The sequence below is a fragment of the Natator depressus genome, chromosome 7 (genome assembly GCF_965152275.1).
Source record: "Natator depressus isolate rNatDep1 chromosome 7, rNatDep2.hap1, whole genome shotgun sequence".
NCBI lineage: Eukaryota > Metazoa > Chordata > Testudines > Cheloniidae > Natator > Natator depressus.
The window spans coordinates 45,384,917-45,412,412 of NC_134240.1; the positions used below are offsets into that span (position 1 = coordinate 45,384,917).

At 43.0% G+C, this 27,496-nt stretch overlaps 1 protein-coding gene across 6 annotated transcripts in view; it reads left to right on the forward strand.

The window, feature by feature from the left end:
• The window catches only part of DOCK3 (dedicator of cytokinesis 3), a 628,721-nt gene that overhangs the window by 586,124 nt on the left and 15,101 nt on the right, over window positions 1-27,496 (forward strand). For 4 of the 6 annotated variants that reach the window (XM_074958290.1, XM_074958289.1, XM_074958288.1 and 1 more), the window contains 10 exons: window positions 8,052-8,193; window positions 9,615-9,781; window positions 10,342-10,428; window positions 10,933-11,112; window positions 14,163-14,246; window positions 15,975-16,091; window positions 19,541-19,662; window positions 21,502-21,637; window positions 22,330-22,411; window positions 24,534-24,686. In XM_074958290.1, coding sequence (XP_074814391.1) covers window positions 8,052-8,193; window positions 9,615-9,781; window positions 10,342-10,428; window positions 10,933-11,112; window positions 14,163-14,246; window positions 15,975-16,091; window positions 19,541-19,662; window positions 21,502-21,637; window positions 22,330-22,411; window positions 24,534-24,686 — 1,270 coding nt within the window. The remainder of the gene's footprint in view (window positions 1-8,051; window positions 8,194-9,614; window positions 9,782-10,341; window positions 10,429-10,932; window positions 11,113-14,162; window positions 14,247-15,974; window positions 16,092-19,540; window positions 19,663-21,501; window positions 21,638-22,329; window positions 22,412-24,533; window positions 24,687-27,496) is intronic. The other 2 variants (XM_074958294.1, XM_074958291.1) reach the window with 1 other exon arrangement.

Here is a 27,496-nt window from a genome sequence, read left to right on the forward strand (position 1 = left end):
TTACTAACAAGGACATGAGGGCTGTATGGCTTTATTCATAGCAACTGGATGTCCAGGCCAAACAGAATTTTATTGTACTACCTTTTCCAGGCCAGTACTTTGGGGACTACTTAGGCAAGGACCTAAAAGATAATACAGAACAGAAGTCCTATCTCCCAGAAAAGAAACACTCTTAGTCTTCCTCTCAGAATTTTGTTACTTTGGCTGCTCTCCAGCAAAGTCCAAGGTTAGCTCTTGTTTCAAGTGGGCCTTCTCATTAAGGTTGTCCAGAGACTGAGAACTACAGAGGCCTCCAACAGACTTCTTACATCAGGATATCAGCAGATCCCCTTCTCTCCCCAAAGACAGAATTCATGACTGCAAACAAGACAGGGGAGAAATCCACCAACAATTAGTGTGTACCATCTAGTTTCAGATAGGCTGTATGTAGAATTCTTTCAACTTCCACTCGAATGCATTTCATCACTTTACCAATTCCTTCAAACTTAAAACAAAATAAGATATTGCTGGCAGACATTAGGCACCTGGTCAACATTCAAGCAATAAATCAAGTTTTAATGTTAGAAAGATTCCAAAGAATGTGATTATCCTGTTTGCCCTCTCCAGTAGATCAAAAGTGCATAATGTTGTCTAACTCTGCACCCATTTAAGTCAGTGGGAGTTTTATCACTGACATCCGTGGGAGCAATTAAACCAATTCTGAGCATTTTTAAAAATCCCACCCCTGTAGTCTACTTGACTATAGATCTCAAATGGATAAATTTTTTCATAGCCTGTAAGTAGTTCAAGATGAAAACACTAAGCAGCATGTAGCAGCAATGGAACTGGAACATTTCCTTGCATTCATCAATTTTAAAGATGCCTGTGTTCATATTCCAAAAGTTGACTCCTATTTTAAATAACTTCAGTTTTTTAAGTCTGAGTCATTGCCCATTGACATTTCTGTCCATCAGTTTTTTATGACACCCAGAATATCTTCCCTAAGATTTTCATCACGTTGGTCATGACACTGTGCCGGTGATATATCAGTCTTTAATTTGACAACTGGTTGGTTTGAGCACTGACAGTGGATAAAGTATGTTTTGTAGTGGGGAAGACTAAAACTCTTCTGTCAGCTTCCTGATGAATGTGGAAGAGTATCTTGTAATTAATTCAACAGCACACTTACCCACAGGCAGAGCAAATGCAGCATGTGTGTGCAGTTTGTTTTTGCCTTTAAGAAGTGAATCCAAAAGTCCATGAAGTTAGCAGCTCACCTTTTCTCACCTATCTGCGTATGACATCTTGCAGTTACTGGGACCATAGACTCCCTAACACATTTAGTGCTGAGTTACATGTCTGTTCATGGGGCTGTCCAGACATAAATAATTTTTTGATAAGAGTGGGGTTGATTCTTGAGTTTGTGTGCCAAAAGACTAGAGAAACTGAAATACTGTGGGAGAAGCAGTATGGTCAAATGGATGAGGCACTGGACTGGAAATCAGGAGACCTGAGTTCAAATCCTAACTCTCCCATTAATTTGCTGCGTGACCTTGGGCAAGTCCCTCCATCTCCCTGTGTCTGTGTCCCCACTCACCTTTTGTTTGTTTTGTCTATTTAAATTGTAAATTTGTGGGGGCAGAGGCTCTCACTAACTATTTGTACAATTTATGACACCATAGGGCTTAGATCTTGGCAGGAGCCTGTTGGTGTTATTGTAATACAAAATAATAAATAATACTGTTGCCCTTCTAAAAGATGGGTGGAACCTTGCACTTCAGCTTCCAGGTAGAAGAGAAATCAGTGAAGCAGAATCTGGGTATATCCTAAATATGTTGTTTTTTTGGGTAATAAACACCAGTCCTGGGACAGTGATGGTCACAAAAGGCATGCAGGCAATGCCTTCGATCAGAATTTTCAGCCCAACACCAATTGGGTTGACTCAGGGGGCAATTCTGCCTCAAGAAATGACTCTTGCTGGTTGCACAGCTCCCTCCACAGAGAACCTTGCATAACAAAATGGACAACACCATATATGTTTTTCCTAGACTGAACATCTTCTCGCACTTTGAGGAAAAGAACTTGGAAGAGTGTAGCAATGATACCTGGTTACACCTGCCATAGAAGTACCACATTTTGTCTCTCTCAAGCACTCAGGAAGGTCTCTGATCTCATATGTCCCAATAACATTACATACAAAACCTACATGTGACAGAATGTGAGTTGCCTAAGGCTGACTCCCCACTCTGTGCACTTTGGAAGTATGGCCACATGGGGCAAATGGATGAGATATTATTTTAAATACTCAATGCTTAACTAATTGGTGGTATCATTCAGCTCTTCAGCTGGAAGCAGTTAAGAGAGGCAGGAGGAAACAGAAGGGAGGGGGAAAGCTGAAAGAAAGGGCCAGAGAAGCCAAAGATCTCAGAGAGGTCAGATCTCTCTCTCCCCCTCCTCCCTGCGCCTTGTTAGAAGTTAAAGGCTTGGGGAAAAGCCTTATGCTGTGAGGAACAAGCATGTATAAAGCACATTATAATTACAGCACTAGGTATTGAACTTATCACTGGTATGCATGAGGACTGTCTGCAGTACAAATCCAGGGTGAGGGAATCCCGCCCTATGACACTACGTTAAATGAATGTTAAGATTGCAAAGAAAAGCACACGAAAGTTAGAAAATGTCATTGTTACAATTGCCTGTGCAATCTTATTTTGACTCCATTGCATATGTGCATTATTATAGTCTTGCCCAACGTGATATAGAACCTAAGAACAGCCATACTGGGTGAGACCAGTGGTCCATCTAGCCCAGTATCCTGTCTTCTGACAGTGGCCAGTGCCAGGTGCTTCAGAGGGAATGAACAGAACAGGCAATCATCAAGTGATCCATCCCCTGTCACCCATTCCCTGCATCTGGCAAACAGAGGCTAGGGACACCATCCCTGCTCATCCTGGGTAATAGCCATTGATGGACCTATTCTCCATGGACATAGCTAGTTCTTTTTTGATCCCTGTTACAGTCACGACCTTCACAACATCTTCTGGCAAAGAGTTCCACAGGTTGACTGTGTGTTGTGCGAAGAAATACTTCCTTTTGTTTGTTTTAAACCTGCTGCCTGTTAATTTCATTTGGTGACCCCTAGTTCTTGTGTTATGAGATGGAGTAAATAACACTTCCTTATTTACTTTCTCCACACCAGTTTTGTTGCCCTTTTCTGTACCTTTTCCAATTCCTATATATCCAATATATAGAAAGTACATGGCAGAGCTTGGGATAGAATCCAACTTTCCTGGATCCCATTTCAGTGCTTGAAACACAAGGAAAAATCTTTTCAACCCTAGTGCTTAAAGTTTGGTAGTTATAATCAACTAAAAACAGGGGCTTTTCATGGTGTTAGGCAACTTTAATTATGGGCATCTCTACAGCTCTACCTAAAACACCAGTACAAAATGGATATAGCAAATGTGTCTATGTGTGCTGTGGCTAACAGCAGGGAACATTTCTGTTCAGCCACAGGCAAATAGCCCAGCAGGAACGGGCACCTCTGAATGTCCCCTTAAGAAAAGCACCCTATTTCAACCATGTGACCATGAATGATATCACTCTCCTGAGGATAACACAGAGAGATAAAGAACTGATGTTGTTTGAACGCCAGCAAACATACGCTGCAATGCTTTGTTCTGCAATGATTCCCAACTACATGTTACTGGCCTGGTGTGGTAAAGTGTCCTACCATGGTGGACGGAATAAGGCTGCCCTCCCCAGAAACCTTTTGCAAAGGCTTTGGGAGTACATCCAGGAGAGCTTTACGTAGATGTCCCTGGAGGATTTCCGCTCCATCCCCAGATACATTAACAGACTTTTGAAGTAGCTGTACTGGCCGCAAATGCCAGGGCAAATTAATCATTAAACACGCTTGCTTTTAAACCATGTATACGATTTAAAAAGGTACACTCACCAGAGGTCCCTTCTCCACCTGGCGGGTCCGGGAGGCAGCCTTGGGTGGGTTCAGGGGTACTGGCTCCAGGTCCAGGGTGAGAAACAGTTCCTGGCTGTCGGGAAAACCAGTTTCTCCGCTTGCTTGCTGTGAGCTATCTACAACCTCCTCCTCATCATCTTCCTCGTCCCCAAAACCTGCCTCCATGTTGCCTCCCTCTCCATTGACGGAGTCAAAGCACACGGCTGGGGTAGTGGTGGCTGAACCCCCTAAAATGGCATGCAGCTCATCATAGAAGCAGCATGTTTGGGGCTCTGACCCGGAGCGGCCGTTCGCCTCTCTGGTTTTCTGGTAGGCTTGCCTCAGCTCCTTCAGTTTCACGCGGCACTGCTTCGGGTCCCTGTTATGGCCTCTGTCCTTCATGCCCAGGGAGATTTTGACAAATGTTTTGGCATTTCGAAAACTGGAATGGAGTTCTGATAGCACGGATTCCTCTCCCCATACAGCGATCAGATCCTGTACCTCCCGTTTGGTCCATGCTCGAGCTCTTTTGCGATTCTGGGACTCCATCATGACTCAGCTGATGAGCTCTGCACAGTCACCTCTGCTGATGAGCTCTGCACTCACCTGCAGCTTGCCACGCTGGCCAAAAAGGAAATGAGATTCAAAAGTTCACGGGCCTTTTCCTGTCTACCTGCCAGTCCATCTGAGTTGAGAGTGCTGTCCAGAGCGGTCACAATGGAGCACTCTGAGATAGCTCCCGGAGGCCAATACTGTCGAATTGCGTCCACACTACCCCAAATTCGACCCGGCAAGGCCGATTTCAGTGCTAATCCCCTTGTCGGGGGTGGAGTAAAGAAATCGATTTTAAGAGCCCTTTCAGTTGAAAAAAAGGGCTTCGTCATGTGGACGGGTGCAGGGTTAAATCGATTTAACGCTGCTAAATTCAACCTCAACTCCTAGTGTAGACCAGGGCTAAGAGTGATTGGATTTGTGGCTGCATTTGAGTGCAATTAACAGGAGCTCAGTGAGTGCATTCTGGTTGTTTATATGTTGGAAATACAAGGGGATCTTTTTGTGGAGATGAAAAGTCTGTCAGTGCTTTTGCTTATTGTGTTATGTGTATATCAAGATGTATAAAGGTTACCTAAAATGGAAGTTTCCTTGCTTTGGCAGGTGTTTCACTTAAGTAACCTTAATTCTGATCAAAGTTTTTGTTTATAGGACTATAGTTAGAGAACTGAAATATAATTTTCATGGGACTCAGGGCTTTAGAAGGTCAGACTCCCTTTTTACATTGTTCAAAAGTTCCAAAAAAGATCATAAAAGATCCAAATACTCTCTGTCCAGGTGGATTCATGACTTCAGTAAAGAGGCATACCTGACTACAGGGATTCCATGGATCATGACCCTTAGGAATTGTAGCTCACTCAGCAAAAGGGATGGCAGTTTCCTAATTTGAAGAGGAAGTTAGCTAAGCAGCCATTTAGAATTCAGTCCATAATTTTTCCTGACAGTACTACTGGATGGGTGGGAATGCTTCCTTGCTGGCAGCATTCTGATCACCAGTCCTGGATACCGTATTCCAACATAGTAAAACTATTTTTTGTCTTTTTGTCAGCAGGTTTTTATGGGCCTTCCTGTGGATAATTATTAAAATGCTAGACAGAGATCTTTAGTGCCAGGTCAGGGAGCATCAAGCCTTTTGTCCCTTACCTGTAAATTTCATTTTGACAAAAGACTTTCCCAATCCACAATGTCACATCTGGTGGTTCTGTGACAAATCCTGGATGATGTGGGGGTCAGGGGTGTGTGTGTGTCTATATATTTATTTGGGTTTAGTTTAATAAAAAAAAAGCAATCTATCATTTAGCTAAGAAGCAATTCAGATGACTTCTTAGGGGTGGTCTTGTTGCTGAGCAGTTGTTCAGTGGGAAGGATCAATCTACTTATGTGTGGGAGGACAGTGGAACAGCCCATTAGTTCTGGATTAGAGGAGCTTCTTGCAAAAATATAATGTAGAGGTAAGGAACAAAATGTCCTTCTACAGTCTATGTTAAATGCAGCTTTCACCCATAGCCCATTCCGCCTGTATCTCTTGTGATTAATGCTAACAGTATGCAAATATCTTTCCTAGGGTATTGTATTAGCTTCAAGATCTAAGAATTTAATTGCCCAGCTGGTTTTAGGAAAGGAGAGCTCAATAAAAAAAATCATCATGTTTTTCTTACAGAATGGAAAGATCCCAAATAAGCGTAGAGGCTTTATAGATCTAAAGATTGTGTCAGCCTTCTTTTACCAATCTGGAAATTCTACAACTGAGCAGCATTAACTCTAGGATTGATTACAAGATGCAGAGATGAAAGGAACTGCTTCAAATTACCAGGGCCTCAAAGCCCTGTTCTGTTTGCCGTATCATTTTTCCTAATTTAACTTACAGTAATGGAGCATTCTTCTAATGTAACCCAAACATGAATACCACACTGAAGGCTCAGACTATGGCAGATTTTTTCCCAAGGTAACAGCTCAGTATTTATTTTGAGACTAGATTACGTTGCTTCTGCCCACACTTGCCTGGGCATAGAGGGCTATGGCTGCAGTGTGACCAGTATGGTTTTGCTGCATGGAGGAGGAGAATTCAGTGAGTCAGCTCTTTAGGGGCTACCTGAACTTCTTATGAAGAATGGAGATTTTGGGTCCAGAGATTTGGGGCACAGCCATTCCCTTCCATGAAAGAAGGTATAGTGTTTGAAGGTGCTCTCCAAGTGTGGCATGGAGGATTCCTTCACCATGCTGGGTCCCTGCAGACCTTCTCAGTGCATTATTCAGTGTGTGGGATGAGAATAAGATTTGCGCCTCTGTGCACAATTGAGGGAGTTTCCAGGCTTCTCTCCTGTCTTTAAAGATCCAGACAAAAAATGAAGAGAAGATAAAAGGCTGAAATATCTGGGAAATTGTTTTGCCAAGTAGCATAACAAGATTTTTGACCAGCTTAAAACTAAACAAGATTCACCCAACAGAGATTTCTATGTGTATTTACAAGTGAGATGGGTTTAGCTGACTATATTCGACAGAAGCAACTATATTTTCTTTTTAAAAACATCTTCTGGAAGAGTCACTCCTATCATGACAGGTATCTAAGCAGCATCTTTCTAAAATATATGGCCCTGTTATAAATCATGTTTTCAAATACATAGGCCTCAAATATCTATGGCAGTGAGATTTGCAAGGCTATCCTTTACACAATAAACCATGGCTTGAAGCCTTGGCTTACCCCTTTACTTCAGTTGTTACAAACACAGTGTAAGTAGATGCAATTGTTTTTATCTTTTGTTCAGTGGCAGTGCCCCATCACTTTACAGCTGAAATACTAGCAGACTTCCTTAAGCATGGGGTGAAAAAAGTCAGCACATTGTTTCTGGGAGTGTCTCGTAATTGGAATTTTCTGGACTTCACTGCAAAATTTTGTCAAATGAAAACGAGGACAAATTTTTGGGGTGGATGTAGAAGAGATGCTGGATCCTATCCTGATTCCAATCAAATCATGCTGACATTTCACCATTGACTTCAGAGGATTCATCCCTTTATCTAGATTCATTTTTGAAAAGGACAATACATTAATTTTGCTTGCAAAAAAGAGATTCTGCATTTCAGGACAAAACCTGTTGCTCCTACTCTGTCAGCTTGGTTAAAAGAATTTAAAACATATTTGGACCTGCTGTGGATTAGTTTGCATCTTTAATGGGACAAAAGAGGAAACTAGATTACTAGTAACATATGTCTTACTTCCAATAGTTACTCTAAACAGTTGCTTCAGTCCAAGTTCCAAGTTTAATCTTGGACGCTGAGTTGTGGATTCCTGTGTTTGATGGCATCCATATTATAGATAGATATAAAGTTAAACATTGTAAATAATTAATAGTAATAATTAATAACTAAGTAGTTAAATCTTTTTAAGATGTTTTCCTAACTTTATCATTTATAATTTTTATTTTTGATGTAATAAAACAAAAATTTAAAAATATATAGATTTTTGCATGTTATGTATGAAGAAGACTTCTTCCAATTAAACAGCAAGGAAGGCAAAGAGAATGGTTTAGGAATTTAGTGGTTTTCATGTCTGTTTGTTTTGCAGAACAAGGAGTATGTATGTCGAGGCCATGACTACGAAAGGCTGGAGACCTTCCAACAAAGAATGCTGAGTGAGTTCCCACAAGCCATTGCAATGCAGCACCCAAACCACCCAGATGACACCATTTTGCAGTGTGATGCTCAGTGTATCCTTTCATAAGGCAGCCTAATGTTAATCAAACTGTTGTAGGATACAAAGGGTATAGGGAAAAGAAAACTGTTTCATTTTAGAAATTCTTGGTTCATATCTGGCTTTAGTGATAGGTGTCATGATTTTCATCATCTCCAACTTGTGTTTAGTGGATATTTATCTACATCATTGCACACCAGTTGGACATAATTGTCATTTTTGCTGAGGGAATACTTCAGGTCATGGCTGATGTACATTCTCAGGACTGTGTGGGAAGACGTGCCCCGTGCCCAGTCTGGTCCGTGCTTTATTCTAACCGTTACTGACACTCGCTCCCTTATTGAACATTACATTTCACCAGACATCCACCTGGCTACCTTCTGCAATTCCACAAGAGAGAACCGTGCAATTAGATTCATGCCTATTCTCGATATACTTTCCATTTTGTTTGTTTTTCACTTCACCTTCCTTGTACGCTGCACGTTCCTTTCCATTCAGACTGTCTGCTCTTTTATGCAGTACATCAGACTTCATCCCATTGATACTAATCTGCATTGTGAATTTAGATGCAGACAACAAAAGTAATGTTGCTGTGCAGTGTCTGAGGACTGGCCCACATGGCATTTGTTTGAGAGTGTGAACATTTTAGGTGAGATGGGAGGGGAAGATTGCCCGCTGGCTCCTATTTCACCAGTTAGCATAATGAACAGTACTTTGACTTTACTGACTAATAGCCTCAAGTTAAATTTACCAGGAGTTGAATGGTCAATATTTCCCATTCCCACTGTTGCCTTCCTTCCCTGACAGAACCCACTTTTTCCTTGCTGTGTGATGCTGAACCACCAAATAACAAGGGTTTGTTTTGGGTTGTGACAGTTTGGGTTTTCTTTGCTTTGCTTTCTCATGCCTTGTCTACACACAAGTTGGACGAGTTTAATTAAATCGGTTTCTAAACTGATTTTGTTAAATCAGTACAACCTGTGCATGTAGACAAAGCCTAAGTTAAGGCCAGATTTTCAAAGGTATTTAGGTGCTGAAAGATGCAGCCCAGATGCCTAGTGGGATTTACAGAAGTGCCGAAGCAAGTTAGACACCTAACTTCCTTTATCATCAATGAGAATCAACTGCTTAGGCACTTTAGCAAATCCCATTAGGTGCATATTCAGTTGCCTAAATACCTTTGAAAACCTGGCCTGAAGTTCCTACAGCACTCTAGTCCCCTGGCTCTGGAGATGCTAGCCCAATGAGTTGCTGCTACCTTTGAAGCAGCAGTGAAAAGGAGAGGTGTGTAATGGAAGGAAAAGGGAAGCACGGATTTCACACTTTCTCCATCGTTTTTCTTTTGGTAACATGAGACATCCCTAAGGGAGTCATGTTTTGTCTCATTGTTTTCTTATTTGATGCCTCCGTGTGTTTCTTTGACTCCTCGTTTTGCAGATTTACAGATATATGCAGTGACTCCCATCCCAGACAATATTGATGTGCTACAAATGGAACGTGTGCCTGATCGTATAAAGAGCTTTTATCGCGTCAACAACATCAGGAAATTCCGCTATGATAGGCCTTTCCACAAAGGTCCAAAGGACAAAGAGAATGAATTTAAGGTAGGAGCACTCAGTAATAGTAACTAAATTTTAATCTTTCCGGGGCAGGTAGTAATGTCTTCCTCTTCTGCATTTGTACAGCGCGTCACACAATGGGGCCTTAATCCTAAATTGGTGCCGCAAGATGTTGTTTTAATTCAAATAAAATGCAGGACTGTTGAGCCCAATGGTTGCACGCCTGGCATAAGTAAAGCCTACTCTGTTTAAAAGTGGCAGTGCCATGGAGAGGGATTCTGAAGCAATAGGGGTTGTTTGGTTGATTGACATATTACCCAAAATGATCTCTTAGTTCCCAGCTAATTGATAGCAGACCTAGGGTCTGAGGTCTAGAAACTAACTGAAGGGTTTGGTGCATTGCTTTAAAGCACACTGAGTTTTTTTCTTTGTGTTTAAATGTAAAGCAGACTTCAGTTTCATGTTACATTCCATTGTGAAAAACATAACATCTGCTCAGAGTATTAATGCACTCTTCTATTCAGCTACTCCTGAACAACTGCAGTGAGAATAAGAGTGTTCAGATTCTGAGTCACTGGGTCCCCCACTTACTATATTCTTTGCAGAGCTTGTGGATTGAACGTACCACTCTGACACTGACTCACACTTTACCTGGGATCTCTCGGTGGTTTGAAGTGGAGAGAAGAGAGCTGGTAACATTTCTTATGCTTGTAATTGGGATATGAATGGATAGTTTCTTCAGAATGAAGGATAGACAATTTAAAGTCTCTTGGCTGGGTCTAGCAGTTGAAAAAAATTCGTGTTTCACTGGTGGATATTGCAGAATCCATTCCCTCAGCTAAAATAATTGCTAAACATAACAAGAGGAGCAGTGTGAAGGGAACAGAGCAGCCAGAGTAAATGACAGTGAGGTGTGATTCTGAATCTTGATAGCATCTTCAGTCAGTTATTCAGAGACATGTGACAGCTATTGTAACTGCTAAGATGAGTGTGCAGTGAGGTGAACTGAGATGTATTGCTGACACACAGGAAAACTGTTGTGAAAAGCCATCATAACAAAATGGCTAGCTAGTCTGCAAATCAGAAGAAAATTTGAATGCTCATCAGCAGTAGTAGGAAGTGGTTTCATAGTAAGGAAGGGAACGTGGTGGCAATGAGGTATCCGTGGCATTGAACTATTCTTTGTTGCCTTGTAGGTCGAGGTAAGCCCTTTGGAAAATGCCATTCAGGTTGTTGAGAACAAAAACCAGGAACTGAGGACATTGATAAGCCAGTATCAGCACAAGCAAATGCATGGCAACATTAACCTGCTCAGCATGTGTCTGAATGGAGTGATTGATGCAGCAGTGAATGGTGGCATAGCACGGTACCAGGAGGTAAGTAGGGACTGTACCTCTGAGTTTAGTATCAACCTATTAGCAGCTCTTTCCCAGAAGCATTTCTCCTGCTGTGTTGAAAATAGCATGACATAATAAAAAGTCAAATATAAGAAATTACCCCTGTGTGCCCAGTTTTCATACTTGTGATCTAAACAGGATGCTGAAATCCCATGTTTAGTTGTTTATATATCAGCACTTGGACAAATAATCCTGTTGTATGTAGCTAAGTGTTGATGTGAATGTCCAGATATGGGTTCTGGATGTCCTGTTTAGATGGCACAGTTGAAAACGCAGCTTCTCAAGTGTAAATTCTGATTGACACGGCACAGCTGATCTTGCAGGTGTAATAGTGAAGCAGGCAGTTCGTGTGCTGCTGCACTGTAAGCACATTTTGCAAAGCAGGCAGTGGGTCTCGCTCTCTGTGCTGATGGAGACTGAATGTGACGAGCTCCCTGCTGAGGGAAAGTTGCTGGCCGGCACTTCCGAAGACTTGTCTTTGCCAGACAGTGTCCAGTATAGTCTTAGTCCTAAGGGGACCTAATGTTCTGCTTCCTTCGCCAGGAGTTAGTTAAAGATGTATGTTGCAAAAGGGAGCTACAGGGACACATACTGAAAAATGATGATGCTGGTCCACATTTTTGGGTTGTGTGTGCCCTGCAGAGAAGCACAGAAAAAGCTCTTCATCCCTTACATTATTTACTACTTTAGTCACTTATTTCCTACAGTTTCTTGAGATACTTAAATGAAAGAAGCTATATAAAATTCAAGTAATGGGCTTAATGATAGTGCTCTGCACTGTCATGTGGGGAGATTTGATTAGATTCGTGATCCTTTGGGGCTGGGAGAGAATACCTTATGCTACTCAATAGTGATCCCTTTGACTAACTGAGGAGCAGAATTTTCTAGGCAGCTAAAATTGTGGTACTCTAGCTTCATCTAGGTCCCAAAATACTAGAAGAGATCAGTTAAATGGAATTATCAGTTTGCTAAGTGTACTTGGGTCCCCTAGGATTTCTGTTCCTTCTTCTCTCCCTCTTTGACATATGGACATAATCAGTGGTGAGCTGGAGCCGGTTCGCGCCGGTTCGCGTGAACCGGTGGTTAAATTTTGAAGCAGTTTTAGATCCGGTTATTAACCCGCTTCCCTGCAGGGGGCGCTGAGGCTTTGATGGGCTCCGGCCGGGAAGTGATGTAATTCCTCCACCGGGGGAGCTGCGCTGTGGGAGCCATGTGGGCTGCCGCCTGGCCCTGGGCATGAGCCCTGTTGCTGCTGCTGCTCCCCTGGCCCTGGGGCTTCCGCTGCTGCCTGGTGGGTCACCGGCTGCTCTGCTGGGCCTGGGCTGCGTCCTGCTGCTCGGGCTGCTCCGAGCCGCTCTCCCCGTGAGCACCCACCACCCTGCCCACAGCCAGCCCCTGCCTCCAGCCACCCCCGCACGCCCTGCCCGCAGCCAGCCCCTGCCGCACCCCCTGCCCTGCCTGCAGCCAGCCCCCATCTCCAGCCACCCCCGCACTCCCTGCCTCCAGCCACCCCCACACCCCTTGCCTGCAGCCAGCCTCTGCCCTGCCCACAGCCAGCCCCTGTCTCCAGGCACCCCCGCACCCCCTGCCTGCAGCCAGCCCCTGCCACACCCCCTGCCCTACCTCCAGCCACCCCCACACCCTCTGCCCCCAGCCAGCCCCTGCTGCACCCCCTGCCCGCAGCCAGCCCCTGCCTCCAGCCACCCCCTGCACCCCCTGGCTGCAGCCAGCCCCTGTCTCCAGCCCCTGCCGCCCGCACCCCCCGCCCTGCCCGCAGCCAGCCCCTGCCGCACCCCCCGTCTCCAGCCAACCCCTGCCGCACCCCCCTGCAGCCCTGCCCGCAGCCAGCCAGCCCCACACCCCCTGCCCTGCCCGCAGCCAGCCCCTGCCTCCAGCCACCCCCGCACCTCCTGCCCTGCCCACAGCCAGCCCCTGCCGCACCCCCTGCCCTACCCGCCACCAGCCCCACACCCCCTGCCCTGCCCGCAGCCAGCCCCTGCCCCCCGCACCTCCCGTCTCCAGCCAACCCCTGCTGCACCCCCCTGCAGCCCTGCCCGCAGCCAGCCCCTGCCTGCAGCCACCCCCGCACCCCCTGCCTGCAGCCAGCCCCTGCCCTGCCTCCAGCCACCCCCGCACCCTCTGCCCTGCCCGTACCAGCCCCGTCTCCAGCCACCCCTGCACCCCCTGCCTGCAGCCAGCCCCTGCTGCACCCCCTGCCCTGCCCGCAGCCAGCCCCTGTCTCCAGCCAGCCCTGCACCCCCCTGCCCTGCCTGCAGCCAGCCCCTACCTCCAGTCAGCCGCTGCCCTGTCTCCAGCCAGCCCCACACGCCTTTGCCTCCAGCCAACCCCGCACCCTCCTGTCTCCAGCCAGCTCCGCACCCCCTGCCCTGTCTGCAGACAGCCCTGCACCCGCTGCCTCCAGCTAGCCCTGCCCCACGCCCCTGTCTGCAGCTGGCCCCACATCCACTGGTGCCCTGCAGTTCCCAGGGCAGTAACCCTTCACACCTGCTTCAATGAGGGGGGCAGGGAGCAGCTGGGACCCACACATGTGCACACCCTAGGGTGACCAGACAGCAAGTGTGAAAAATCAGGACAGGGGGTGGGGGGTAATAGCAGCCTATATAAGAAAAAGACCCCAAAATCGGGACTGTCCCTATAAAATCGGGACATCTGGTCACCCTAGCACACCCCCAGGGAGTGGCGGGGACCCACACATGGGAGACAGCTCATTTCTAGTTCAGGCCCATCTTTTTAAAAAAGAACTTTAGGCAGGGTTAACATACATCCGTATTTTCCCAGACAGGTCAGGCTTTTTGGTTCTTAAATCGCCGTCCGGGAGGAATTTTAAAAATTTACATATACATAAATACGGACGTATGGTAACCCTGTTGGCACAAAAAATACATACTGGGGCACATCCCTTAAATCAGAACTTTTTATAGGGAACCGGTTGTTAAGATTTTGACAGCTCATCACTGGACATAATAAATTGTTTCCTAATAAGGAGATGATTTGTCTTTTTCCCACAGGCCTTTTTTGATAAAGATTATATCACCAAGCACCCTGGAGATGCAGAAAAAATCACACAGCTCAAGGAGCTCATGCAGGAACAGGTACTGCTGTGCTTTTAACGATGAAGGAAGAATGCTGTGATAGTGTGTGGATTCCTCAGCAATCACTTTGCAAACCCAGAGCTAAATAATTCATCAGAAGCAAAGAAACACAGGAGCTTTGCAGTGTATTTAAAGCATAGGGAAGTGAGAAGGCCAATGAATTAATAATGCACTAGCCTTTCACCTGAGTTGAAGCCTAATTTAGATAACAAATTAAATGAGTATGGCTTCTCCTTTTATTAAGCAATGGATGTCTTTCTACATTACAAAACTACCCATCATTTTAGGACAATTAGCAACTTCTTCTCAGTGGAGTCTCAGGATAGACATAGTAAGGGTGGTACAGATCCTAACTGAGATATGTTTGCAGAGCCATGTGGGAAAGCATATATAGAGCCTACTTGCACTATTCCTGACTCTGTCCAGTGTTCTCAGTGTCTCACTTGCACAAACATATAAAATCTCACCAGATAGGTTGTAAATCAGTGATGTGATGAGAAAGAAAAATCATGTCACTGTTAAATTAATGATTGGCAAAATATTTATCCCCTCCCATAACACAAGAACTAGGGGGTCACCAAATGAAATTAATAGGCAGCAAATTAAAAGCATACAAAAGGAAGTACTTCTTCACACAATGAACAATCCACCTGTGGAACTCATTGCCAGGGGATGTTGTGAAGGGTTCAAAAAATAATTAAATAAGCTCATGGAGGATAAGTCCATCAATGGCTCTTAGCCGAGATGGTCTGGGATGCAACCCCGTGCTCTGGGTGTCCTAAGCCTCTAACTGCCAGCAGCTGGGAGTGGACAACAGGGGTTGGATCAGTGAATGATTACCCTATTCTGTTCATTCCCTCTGAAGCATCTGGCATTGGCCCCTGTTGGAAGATAGGGTACTGGGCTAGATACACCATTGGTCTGACCCGCTATGGTCATTCTTAAGCTATATTCAAAAAGTCTGTCCAAGTCTGAATGGAGTTTTGGGGATTATTTAGCAGAGGTAGCATGGACTTTGAGGGTCACATAATCACTGTGTGTATCTCAGATTTTCCATCTGCAAAATAAGGATAATGCTTATTTTACCAATACTCAGGGGGAGTCGTGAGGATCAATTAGATATTACTTGTACATGATGTAAACTATATAAATGCTAAGTGTTATTATTAAGTATTACTGTGCTCTCTCATCTGAAAGTTTATATAACGCTACTCTCTATTATATTCATGACCTTTAAAAATGGGACCTTTATGAATAAATAATGACCAATAGAGAGCCGACAGTAGTGTACATGCAGCTTTGCCACTGTTCAGATTAATTGTAGAAAATCCCCCTACAAATCTCCATTAGCAACTTTGATCCCTTGTCTGACATTATGTGAAGATATGGACAAAGGGAATTTCCTGTGTCACAAAGAACTAACTGAGTGAGGACTCAACACTGTCTGCAGAGTGAATCAATTTTGTCATTTTTTACTGTTCTCTCTTGCAACTGTAAATCCAACATGTCACAAACGTGGTTGTCTCACACTTAAAATGTATATTAAACACATACTTATCAGCTTTCTTATGTTTACTAATTTTCAGCAATCTTGCAAATGAACAAGAGATTATTTTACAGATATCTCTCACTCGCTGACCAAACTAGAGGACAAATTATGTAGTGTCGTCTAGGCTGAATGAAGATGTTCTTGATTCATGATGTTATAATTCCTTTTTTTTTTAATAGGTCCATGTTCTTGGAGTGGGTCTGGCAGTACATGAGAAATTTGTACATCCAGAGATGCGTCCTCTACATAAGAAACTGATTGATCAGTTCCAAATGATGCGATCTAGTCTGTACCATGTAAGCTAATCACCACCACCACCACTTCCGGGTCATTGTCAGTAGTTCAGAGCCATGATAAAAATTAATTCAGTTGCAATGAGATGCACACAGGAACTGGACAAAAGTAGTGTATATTAAACCTATGGGATTGTCTAACTCTTACAAGAAACCTTGTTTCCAGTGCAAGAATTAAAGCCCAAAAAGATTTGCAAACTGAGCCCTTAATACAGTCCCTGGGATTTTTCAAGGTCCCTCTCCTGTAATTTATATCACTGCTGATGTGGCAGAAGGTCTGTGAAGCTGAATACTCACACTGTCTTATATAACGTAGGGCAAAATTTTGCCCTTATCATGGGGTGCTGTGCCAGAGGTGGGGAGAAAGATGACTAGACAGTACTAGTTGCCCATCTCACAAAACAGCCATCCTGTTGCAACCTGTTGAATGCAGCATAGGTGCCACCCAGATGCGGGGCTGGACACATTCCCTGGTTGGCAGATCATACTCAGCAATAAGCTCTGCAGACCAGGATGTTGATGGGATATGCCTTTTAGTCATCTTTTGTGGGAGAAGTCCTTTCCTGCTCCGTGCACTGGGGGATGGAAGTCCTCTCACCAGACAAGGACAGAAGTAGAAGGCAGAGAATCAGTCCCATAGTCAGAATGCCCTTATCTCCTGTAGGCTTTTTAGCCTGACAAGTCCTATCATTAGTCCAGTGCTGCAATGGTGGGAGAGCTAATATAAACAGGGCACCAACAGCTGCTGATGTTTTTACCTCCATAGAAATTTGCTCAGGGTAGATAATTGGCAGTCACAGTTTCACATATATGCATCATATTTTATGTGTGTTTTATTCTACAACAATAGAAAGAACAAATAGGGCCTTCCACTTAAAATGTGCTTTAGGAAATTTCAGGGTTAATCTCCAGTGTTAAAATAGTGGGGCCTGTTTAGTGTGTTGTTTAACCAAGTGTACATGAGTTGATTTGCATTTAGTTTTGTTGGAAGATTTAAAAAGAGCTTGCCTCTTGGAACTGCTCCTGAAGTCATTACTTTGTTAGCACATTTGCCACTCAGCTGTCCTTAGTGAGGGGAGACATGTCCATTGCATGTAATTATCACTTCTTAAAATTCACTAGCAAAGGAATCCATAGTTATTTAAGAAGATAGAGACTAAAAGTTAGCTTCAAAGCAGTGGACGTGTTATTCCTTGACTTTAGCAAAGCTTTTGATACGGTCTCCCACAATACTCTGCCAGCAAGTTAAAGAAGTATGGGCTGGATGAATGGACTATAAGGTGGAAAGAAAGCTGGCTAGATCGTCGGGCTCAATGGGTAGTGATCAATGGCTCCATGTATAGTTGGCAGCCAGTATCAAGCGGAGTACCCCAAGGGTTGGTCCTGGGGCCGGTTTTGTTCAGTATCTTCGTTAATGATCTGGAAGATGGCGTGAACTGCACCCTCAGCAAGTTTGCAGATGACACTAAACTGGGAGGAGTGGTAGATACGCTGGAGGGTAGGGATAGGATACAGAGGGACCTAGACAAATGAGAGGATTGGGCCAAAAGAAATCTGATGAGGTTCAACAAAAACAAGTGCAGAGACCTGCACTTAGGACGGAAGAATCTCGTGCACTGCTACAGACTAGGGACTGAATGGCTAGGCAAGAAGGATGTGGAAAAATTGGAAAGAGTCCAGCGGAGGGTAACAAAAATGATTAGGGGACTGGAACACATGATTTATGAGGAGAGGCTTAGGGAACTGGGATTGTTTAGTCTGCAGAAGAGAAGAATGAGGGGGGATTTGATAGCTGCTTTCAACTACCTGAAAGGGGGTTCCAAAGAGGATGGACCTAGACTGTTCTCAGTGGTACCAGATGACAGAACAAGGAGTAATGGTCTCAAGTTGCTGTGGGGGAGGTTTAGGTTGGATATTAGGAAAAACTTTTTCACTAGGAGGGTGGTGAAGCACTGGAATGGGTTACCTAGGGAGGTGGTGGAATCTCCTTCCTTAGAGGTTTTTAAGGTCAGGCTTGACAAATCCCTGGCTGGGATGATTTAGTTGGTGTTGGTCCTGCTTTGAGCAGGGGATTGGACTAGATGACCTCCTGAGGTCCCTTCCAACCCTGATATTCTATGATTCTATGATTCAATAGCACATAATAAATAGGTATGTGATGCTTACGTGTTGTCACTCAGAAGAGTTGTGTGATCAGAAGCTTTTTCATGCCAATTTGTTTGAAAACTTAATAAGAAGTTAATTATACAAAAAGCGAACTGTGCTGCCTCTCAGTTACTAGTGTCCGAAGATTTGGCTGCAGCTGTAGAACCAAACAACTCAGAATTAGAAAGGTTAACGCTGTGTAAGATAAAGCTCATTTAGAAGACTGCTCCTGTTCTGTTTGAAGAAATCTGAACTCATAGTAGTTTCATGGTCATCTCCTCCCTATGGCCAATTTATCCCCCCTACATCCCACCCTAATCCTCAGTATCCTGAGGCACATCACTGAAAAGGCAACACCTGTTGGGGGGGGAGGGAAGAGGAGAGGAGAAATAGAACAGTCATAGAATAATCATTAGTGTCTCGGTAAGTGCTGACTGTCTGGTTAAAGTTGTGGGGTTTTTTTAATCAGTGGTTCATGCAGAGTCAGTGAACCCAAGACAAGTCTAAATTTCTCTGCTTCTCCGATTGTTAATAATGTTGTCAGACATCATAGAGGAGCCATAGACTCCACTATCACTAAGAGTGATGTCGACTTGTCCCTTTATGCTGTTTTATTCTTCAGTGCTCTGGGACAGCTCCTTGAGGTGTTTGGGTCAAATGGATCTTAAGAAATGGCAAACCACTTATCTATTCACAGTACAGTGTCATTTTCACAGATACCTTGACTCCTTCATAAACATTTTAAAAAACAAAGAAGGGGCAGCTTTCAAAGATTTAAGAAAACATTTTGAATTACATATGGTAGCATTTAATGTTATATGCTGAAAGGCAAATCCACATTTTCTAAGTGCTATGTGAGGATGGGCACAAATGAGGCCTCCAGAATTCTACAATATTGCCCACCTTTAATATGGAGATGTGGTCCCCATAGACTACAGCACCCAACCTGCAGTTCCCCATCTTTGTACAAGTGGCTGGGCCACACTACATGCTGGTATTTGTATTCTCTGCATGCCATATCTTCATATTAAAAATGAAGGCAGTCACAATCTGGTCCATTGTATGCCTAAACTTCCAGCAAATTGTTGAGGTGGTGCCTGGGAATTGTTGGTATCAAGCTAATTAGGTTGGGAGTGAAGGGGTCTGAAAGCTCTTGGGCTAATTGCAGAACCATAATAGCTCCGTGAAGAACATAGTCACAGATTTATCACCAGTCTTTTGATAAAAAGGGAAAGCTTATTCCCCTTTTCCCATGATCAAGCCCAAAATTTCTGAAGTAAATAAGTGATTTTGTGTTTCCTATGTAGGAGTTGCCTGGTTTGGATAAGTTGAGTCCAGCCTGTTCTGGTAGCAGCACCCCACGCAGCAGTGTTCTTGTGTCACACAGCCCTATGAGTCCAGAGAGCATCAAGCTGGTGCATCGACACAGGTACCTGTTTTTCTGCTGTAATCTCTAGAATTTCTAACAGTTTAAGCAGAAAGTTCTAAATGTACCATCCTGTGCTGGCATGAGTTCTCAAAACTCCATGGAAGGGCAGAGAGGGATTTTAATAAAGTTTATGGGCCCAAATAAGCCTAGCCTCATAGGTGGCTAGAAGTACTGTGGAGGCAATAACATCAGCCTTTGTAGAAAAGTGTCCCTTTTGTTTGTGTGCAATGACCACTGATGTTTGATTCAGAGTCATCATTGGAAAGCTTTGAAGTGAAGCCATCTGTTCGCTCTCATGTCTAGGTTGGAAGCTGTGTTGCACTGAGAAGCGAGGGATTTAATAGAGATCTTAAGCGCTTGTTAGCTGGAAGCTGACACATAGCGACTCCACCGCAATGTTTATACAAACAGATAAAATATCCTTAACTGTCACTTAGATTTTTCTTATAGCCCAAAATTCACAATGACTTTGAAAGTCCAAACTTTTAATATTTCTGGCATGTAAATGAGGGATTGGCAGCCTGCTCAGGTTAAATAAAACACATATTTTGACAACCAAAAAAAAAAAGTCTTGTTGCTTATTTTTGGAACTGAACTCAAACTGAATCTTTGTTTAAGATTCTAAAGATGTTCAGATTGTTGTGTTTACAATTCTGATTTCCAGCCTAGACTAGAACCAAAATACAATAAGAGAAGCTTTCAAGGTATTAGATCAGAATGGTATAAAATAACACAGGCCAGTTTTCAGATTTAAGAGGCTTATAAGGTTTAGATAAGCATCTGAACTTCTTGATTCTGATTCAGACTGAGCACCCATTCCTAACGCCAACCCTAGCACTGATGATAGCAGGACTTCAGGATACAAACAAATATTTTTAGCCTCTATAAAATGTGCTGTTAGTTGAAAAGAGTTATCACCTCACAAGACAGAACAACAAACACAAAAATGGTACAGGAGTTGTGAAGTCTCAGTTGCTATTCTCTGCTTTTTCCTTTTGAAGAGTGAGACCATGTAGCTGATTTTAAAGCTTTTTTCAGTAGGACAGGGTGCAGCAACTCACTCTCAGGTGCGTAAATCCAAGAAGTTAAATTGTGTGGTAGAATTCCACAGTCTGCCACTCAGTCAAAGTGATGGCACTTTTCTCAAAAGTCATCAACTTGTAAAGAGCTTCCATGTTGTCGGTGTGATTTAGCAAGATTCTACTGTGTATATTGTGTGTGTGATTCAGAGTAAGAGAAGAATATATCAACGTGATTTTACATCATGAGAGATCAAAGTGCAGCCTGCAGGCCATTTGGGCCATAGAGTTCTACATTCAGCTGCAGTTGCCTTCAATTCTAATACATAGGTGTGGACCAAGGAGACTACAGACTACACAGGAAATGCTCCATCTTGATCTGAGTAGCCTCTGCTGCAGCTCGATGAAACATTCCTGGGAGCTGTCTCCACAGGTTGCATCTCAGCGTTAAAAATGAGAGTGGTTTCAGTCTGCTCTGTTTGAGGCAAATTAGGTGTAGCACTCAGCTTCCTGGAAGGATGCCAGCTTGGCCCCAGATTGAAGTTTGAATGACCTTGTTTTATATTGTCAGCGTGTATCTAACTGAAATGTAATAGTATTGGTTTCTTATTACATTTGCCATGAAAATGTAAGGGATGGGCATATTTGCGTAAGCATTTGTGGCCTGATTTTTCAAAGGTGTTCAACACAAAAGTCTCTGGGACTAGCAGATATTCAGCACCTTTGAAGATCAGGCCTCACTACTTAAAACTAAGATTTGGAAAAGAATATCGTCTAACCTTTGCACCCTGTTTTTCCTCTGTCTCCATTTTTGTTTTAGCCCATTGAACTTGCTAGGTTCAGTCCGACACTCGTCATCCTCTCTTTCCTCCCATACTTCCAGTGAAACAGGAAACCTGGTTGTCCTAACAGACAGTTCTGTAGGGGAAACCGCTGAGGACATGTACCACATGCAGGTATAGCTGCCATACAACATCAAGGACCTATTGCTAGGAATATAATTGAACATGCCCCATAGGCTGTACTTGGGACAATAATTATTTACATGTACAATAGCCATACTTAGACCTCTTCTGTCTTAGATTTATCTATAGCTATGAACTGAAAAGATATAGCAGTAATCCCATGGAGTCTGACCTGGTGTATAGATCAGTATCTCCTAAAGATTGATAGAAATGCCATGGAGACAGAGATTGCTCCCAGTGATTTCTTTCTAAGGTAAATATGATTAACTCTTCTATAGGTGTAAATTAAAAGTTCCTAGTGCAGCCTAAGAACAGAGCAAAGTAAAGGTCATCTTTATAAGGGGTGTGTTATCACCTAGTGAGCAGAATAGTTAGTTTTTCTTATTGAGATGCTTATCTTACTAAGTAATATCTCTTTCAATCCATGACAATCAATCTGAGAGGCCGAAATGGGTCCCACAGCCCAATGACTGTACAGTGTTAATAGTGAGTTTTATTGTAACTATTTCCTAGACAGAGGTCATATTCCCTACACATTTGATGATCTGAGGCAGGTGAATATATAATGCACCAGTCTGCTCAGTTTTCTGTCTTGCTGATTTCTCTGCCTCCTGCAGCTTGTTTACCCTAACTCCACGTACCAAGGCTCAGTCACCAACATCTCTGTTTTATCTTCATTCCAGGCCAGTCCTTCCACTTCAAGCCTGAGTTCTACCCACTCTGCACCATCCCAGATGATTAACTCTGCCCCTCCCAGTGCACGAGGTAAGAATGGAGAGACTTTGAGTGAAGAGTTCAGGAACCCAAATGGCCCTGACTCTTGTCCTATCAGTTTATAGATTGTGCTGCTGAGATGCTTGAAATATACAGTAATTTTACTATTTTACTTTTGGAATTAGGGGTTGTTTTTTCAACAGTGACTTCTTCTGAAATGTTTTGTGTAACCGCCAAAGTGGTCTCAGTCATCTTTTCAGCAAAATTTGGTGGAGTGTATATCTTTGGTACTTGCTGACTTCAGGCAGTTTAACTATGTAATGGTTTTGAATGTGCTTCCACACAATTGAGCCAACCACTTGCATCACAGACACTGTAAGGGAAAGGATGCCATACTGCCCTATAGCAAACAATCTGCTGAAGGGTGTAAATAGTTATTTGTTACAATACTTGCAAGAAGTGGAACATCAGGAAAAGGCAAAGTTCAGTCTTGTGTCTTTAAGGAAATTAGACCATTCTAAAGAAGTTGTGAGATGGGTTAACATTCATGTATACAATGAAGATTGAAGGGCTTGGAATGAGAGATACCAGAATTAAAAGAGGACTTTCATGCTGGATCATACTTGAAGACAAGAAGAAAAAAAACACAAAATACTTTCCCTCTTAATGTTTTGTTTTCCTTTACCTCTTAGGGTAACTACGCTTAGTGCAGTGAATCCCCTTTTCCCCAGGCCTCAGAACTGCAGTGGAGTCACTCCATGTCTGCTACTGCAGCCTCAGAGCTTTAGTAACCTCCATTCAGGTTGTTTCCTTCCCCTTTTGTGGGAGCTCTGTTGCATGGCCACCTGCCCCCACCCCAGCCATTACTACATCTCCCTCCACAGGCTCATGCAGAAGGCCTCTATAGTACAGGCTGTAGAGCTTGGCTCCACTTGCTCAGATCTTGTTCCTTTTCCCCACACAAAAGAATGCCACTGGCTGCACTGTGGCCAGTGGTCTCTGTAAACACAAAAGAGGGAGCAGAATTTGTTTCTTCTGAACTAGAATAAGAGCTTTTTTCTTCTCAGTGCAGCCTGTCTTTGTGCATGATCCTACAATGAAGTCATAAATCACAGTCTGTTGCCATATCAGAAGTGCAGCAGGATGATTTAGCAGAAGGATCAGGTGAATAGAAAGCTGAGGAATGGGATTCTTTATGTCAATAAAAATAGCTTTGTTAATTATCAAGAGCTGGAGGAAAATAATGACAACCAAATAATAAAGTAATTAGAATAAAGGTGACATAGCAGGGAAAGGAAGGTGGAACTGAATATGGTCCTGTCATGTCAAGAAGGCTCTGTAAATGAACCTGCCCAGCTAGTTCTATGAGGCCTGAATCTTTTGAGGGAACAGTGTGAGATTCTGGTGCTTGCAGCATTTCAGGCTATTTTCCAGTTCAGAAATCTGGTATTCGCAGCCCCAGGCTTTGCCAGTCATTCTGAGCTGTCTGACTTCCCAGCATCACCAACTGCCCCCTCAGGTTTCAGCTATGGTCTCTGCTGTTGCTTAGGAACCAAAGTGATGAACAATATAAAAGGATGTCTGGCTGATGCTTAAGTCGACAGCACCTCCCATAGATGAGAACTAGATAACTCTACTGACTACAAATAAGGAAACAGCAAGAGAAACAGTGATTTTAAAAGTGTATTATTTGAAGGGACATTTTTGGATATTATTTATTTTATTTTGTTTTACTTGCCATTCTTACTAATACATTTTGATAAGTTCAAGATAAAACATTTCTTCCCTGCCAGTTTTGTCCATTTTCAGTTAGGCATAAAGCAGTGTTTACCTCCACAATCTAATGAATTATTATGAAAGTCCTAGATCTTTTCCATACTTCACAATTTGCAAGTTTCTAATCTGGTTATTATGAAAGCTCCATTTAGATTGAAATTGTTCAGCAGAAAAAACAACTTCACTATATAAAAGTTCCACTGTGTTAAAATTAACATGGCTTTGGTTTCTTTGTTAGACTTTTTTGTTTGTTTTGGTTTTTTTTAATTGGGGGAATTTGATGCTTGTTAAAATGAGTGATGGCACTGGCTAGAGCAAATTACGATCAAACTTCTCATGCAGCTCTGCCAATGCACCTCTATCCTTTTTATATTTATTTATATTCTTTTTAATTTAGTGCTGGTGAAAGGTGCTGGATTGACAACACTGGAGGCTGAAGCCCTCTATTTATCCACAGAACAGATACAGCACGGGCGGCAGCAGTGCAAGCTTCCCCACACTGCCCCCACCAATGTGCCTCATCTCTGTCCTGGAGGGACCACCTCTAGAGGTGAGAGGATAGTTCAGTCTCCATGACCCGTTCAATCCTTGGCCTTTCTGCTGAGACTGCCGACAAAGTTACCAATTGAGATGCTGCATCAGTCAGGAACTGTACTAAGGCTATCAACTCATTTCACATGACCACCTAGCATTTCTCAGATTTAACAGTTCTTATCACCTCTGGTCCTAGGTTGAACATTGGTTACTTCTGTTTCTAGTTCTAGAATTTATCAGTTGTTAAAAGTTTTCATATCTAGGTTCACATCTTAACCTAGAAGTGAAAAACTGCATCCCATTTCCCTAATCCTTGCACCAGCTTGTCCCGTTAGCTGCAGTCCTGTCCAGCAGCATGCTTACTAACATCAATCTGAACAGAGAGGTGGCTTTGTGAGGTGGATTAATTTCCACAGGGACCAAGAGACCATCCAGGTCACTTGCACTTAGGGTTCAACTAGAATTTGAATCCCCCAGCCCTGGAGATGGGAGAGCTAATCCCCCACTCCCAAAACGTGGCACTGTTCACTGAAGGAGAAAAATACCAGTTGTTTGAGACTCAACAATAAGCCAAGTAAACTAAGTTATAGAAATATGTATTAATAACTTAACATTTCATTTGCAGGAAGATAGTCATCAAGAAAATAGATTGATACTGATCTTATCCACAAAGAACTGATTAAATAGTACACAGCAGACCTTACAGTGATGTTATAATGCTCATCACCTCCAGCCAGGATCCAGGGAGTTGAATCTTATAAAGAAATGTTGTAATCAAGATACAGTAAGAACTCCATTAGCTTGCAGTAGTGATAGAGAAACACATTACAAATTACTGTTATTTGCCAATTTAAAGAGGATGTTCCTCTCTGGTTTTGCCTGGCCTGATCCAACCCCTAACATAGCCTGGTGAAGCACTTCCTGTTTACCTGTTGGGAAGCACCACGTCCCAGCCCCCAAAAGAGCAGCACTGTGTTGTAGGCAAGGTCAATGAGAATTTTTGAGTTTGCATTCATTCCCCTTGAGATCGGTCAGATGAGGCACTGCTCTAATTCTAATGGGGTTAAAAGAAGATATGAGCCAAGGTTCCTTAACCAGGAATTATAACAGGGAGTCCTATAAGGAGGTATGTAATGTTGTTTTAAAAGGAATCATTTTAAAGTTGGTGTAGAGCATGTTCAATACACTCTAAAGGCAGCTCATATTGAGTACTAGCTGTGGGAGCTGTCAAGTCATTCTCAATGCTTCCTCCAAACAGCCTTCTTCTCAGGCTTAGAGAGCAAAGGTCCCAGGTTCTTACTCAGCATGGTAAAAGAGCTTCTGTACTTGGCATTTGAAGTAAATTAAAATCTTCATCAGAGCTAAAAGTTCATGTTTGGGGCTGGAAGCAAATTGTTTCAAAATACCAATAGAAGTGGGAAAATAAAGGGGAAAATCAAGAAGGATTTAGCAGGAATTTACAGATTCCTCAATTAATTGAATATGCATTGCTAAAACCAATATTTTTATGTCAATTTTAATATTTGGTTAAAAATGTTGGAGTAAAATGAAAAGCCTCCCCAGGCCCTGACAAACCAAGTTTTGCTTTCCTATAAACAGTGTGTAAAACAATTTACACATTACATTTGCAAGGCCTACAAGCTGAAAAGCATAAGAGACCAAGGGTACCTGCAGCTGAGTTTTGTAAAGTCTGCAGGGCCACTGCATTGCAATGTTGTTCTGAAGGATATCCCTATGGCAGCTCTGGAAGCTTTTAAAAGATTTGAGTTTGAGATGCTCCTTAGCCAAGTCCAAATAACAGTCCTGATTGTTAACAGGATCTTAAATGAGCCACTCTTTTTGCACCCACAATTTTGCCAGCAAATCAGATGCTGAGACACTATTTATAATAACATTTCTAACCACAGTTATTTGCAATTCCAAACTGAGGGCTCAAGAAGGAGGGCTGGTTTTAAAAATTAGATTCTGCCACCATAAAGCAGCATAGAGCAAGGGATTTTGAAGATCATACAATGCAAGGGCCTTGTGGGATTTGTGATTCTTTCTAAACTAATGGCACATATAGCTGCAATTTGCTCCCACGACAAGAAAAATGAGGATCAAATGATAAATAAAAGGGAAAAAAGTTGCAATGTGGTTTGTGCTGTGATGCAGTTCTTGGCACCCCTATAAGTTCAGTATTTTTATATTTGTCATGCAGAAATAGGACTATCTGTGATGTGTATGTGAGTAAAAGAGACTCAGCATAGTGTTTAAAACTGTCTTTTTAAAGATAATGTGTATAAAAACTAAGAATGTCTAAATGTATTTGTTTTATGTCTGTGGAGAAATTGTGATTGGAGTTAGGTTGCAAATATTTTGCATTTACTTATGCAGTGCTGGGGTTTAGATTTATCTGGGCCTTATACCCCCTGATGAAATTGCTGCAAGTATAGGACTTCTGCACTCTGCTGGACACATTGTTCCCTCCACTGTGCTGTATATCAGTCCAAAAAGGTGCATGTTATGCTGTTGTTGGTGTAAAAGCCGCATTAACTAGAAAAAAAATGCCTCTGCTCGTACGTTGGAGTGCTGGTAATGCACATGTGGTTGTGGAAAGGGGGCATGTCTTTCCCAAAAGCAGGCATGGCTGGGTAATGCGCTGTGTGCTGCTGCCTGTGAAGTGTGTGTTTGTGGCACAAATAATCAGTACAAATTATAGCTCACTTCTGCAGCTTCAGAATGTTAACTTCTGCATATTATTGTGTATCCATGAGTGTGTGTGTGTATCTGTAGTATCAGACACCCACAAGCCATCCCATTAATGCACATCTTTCTTGTGGCACA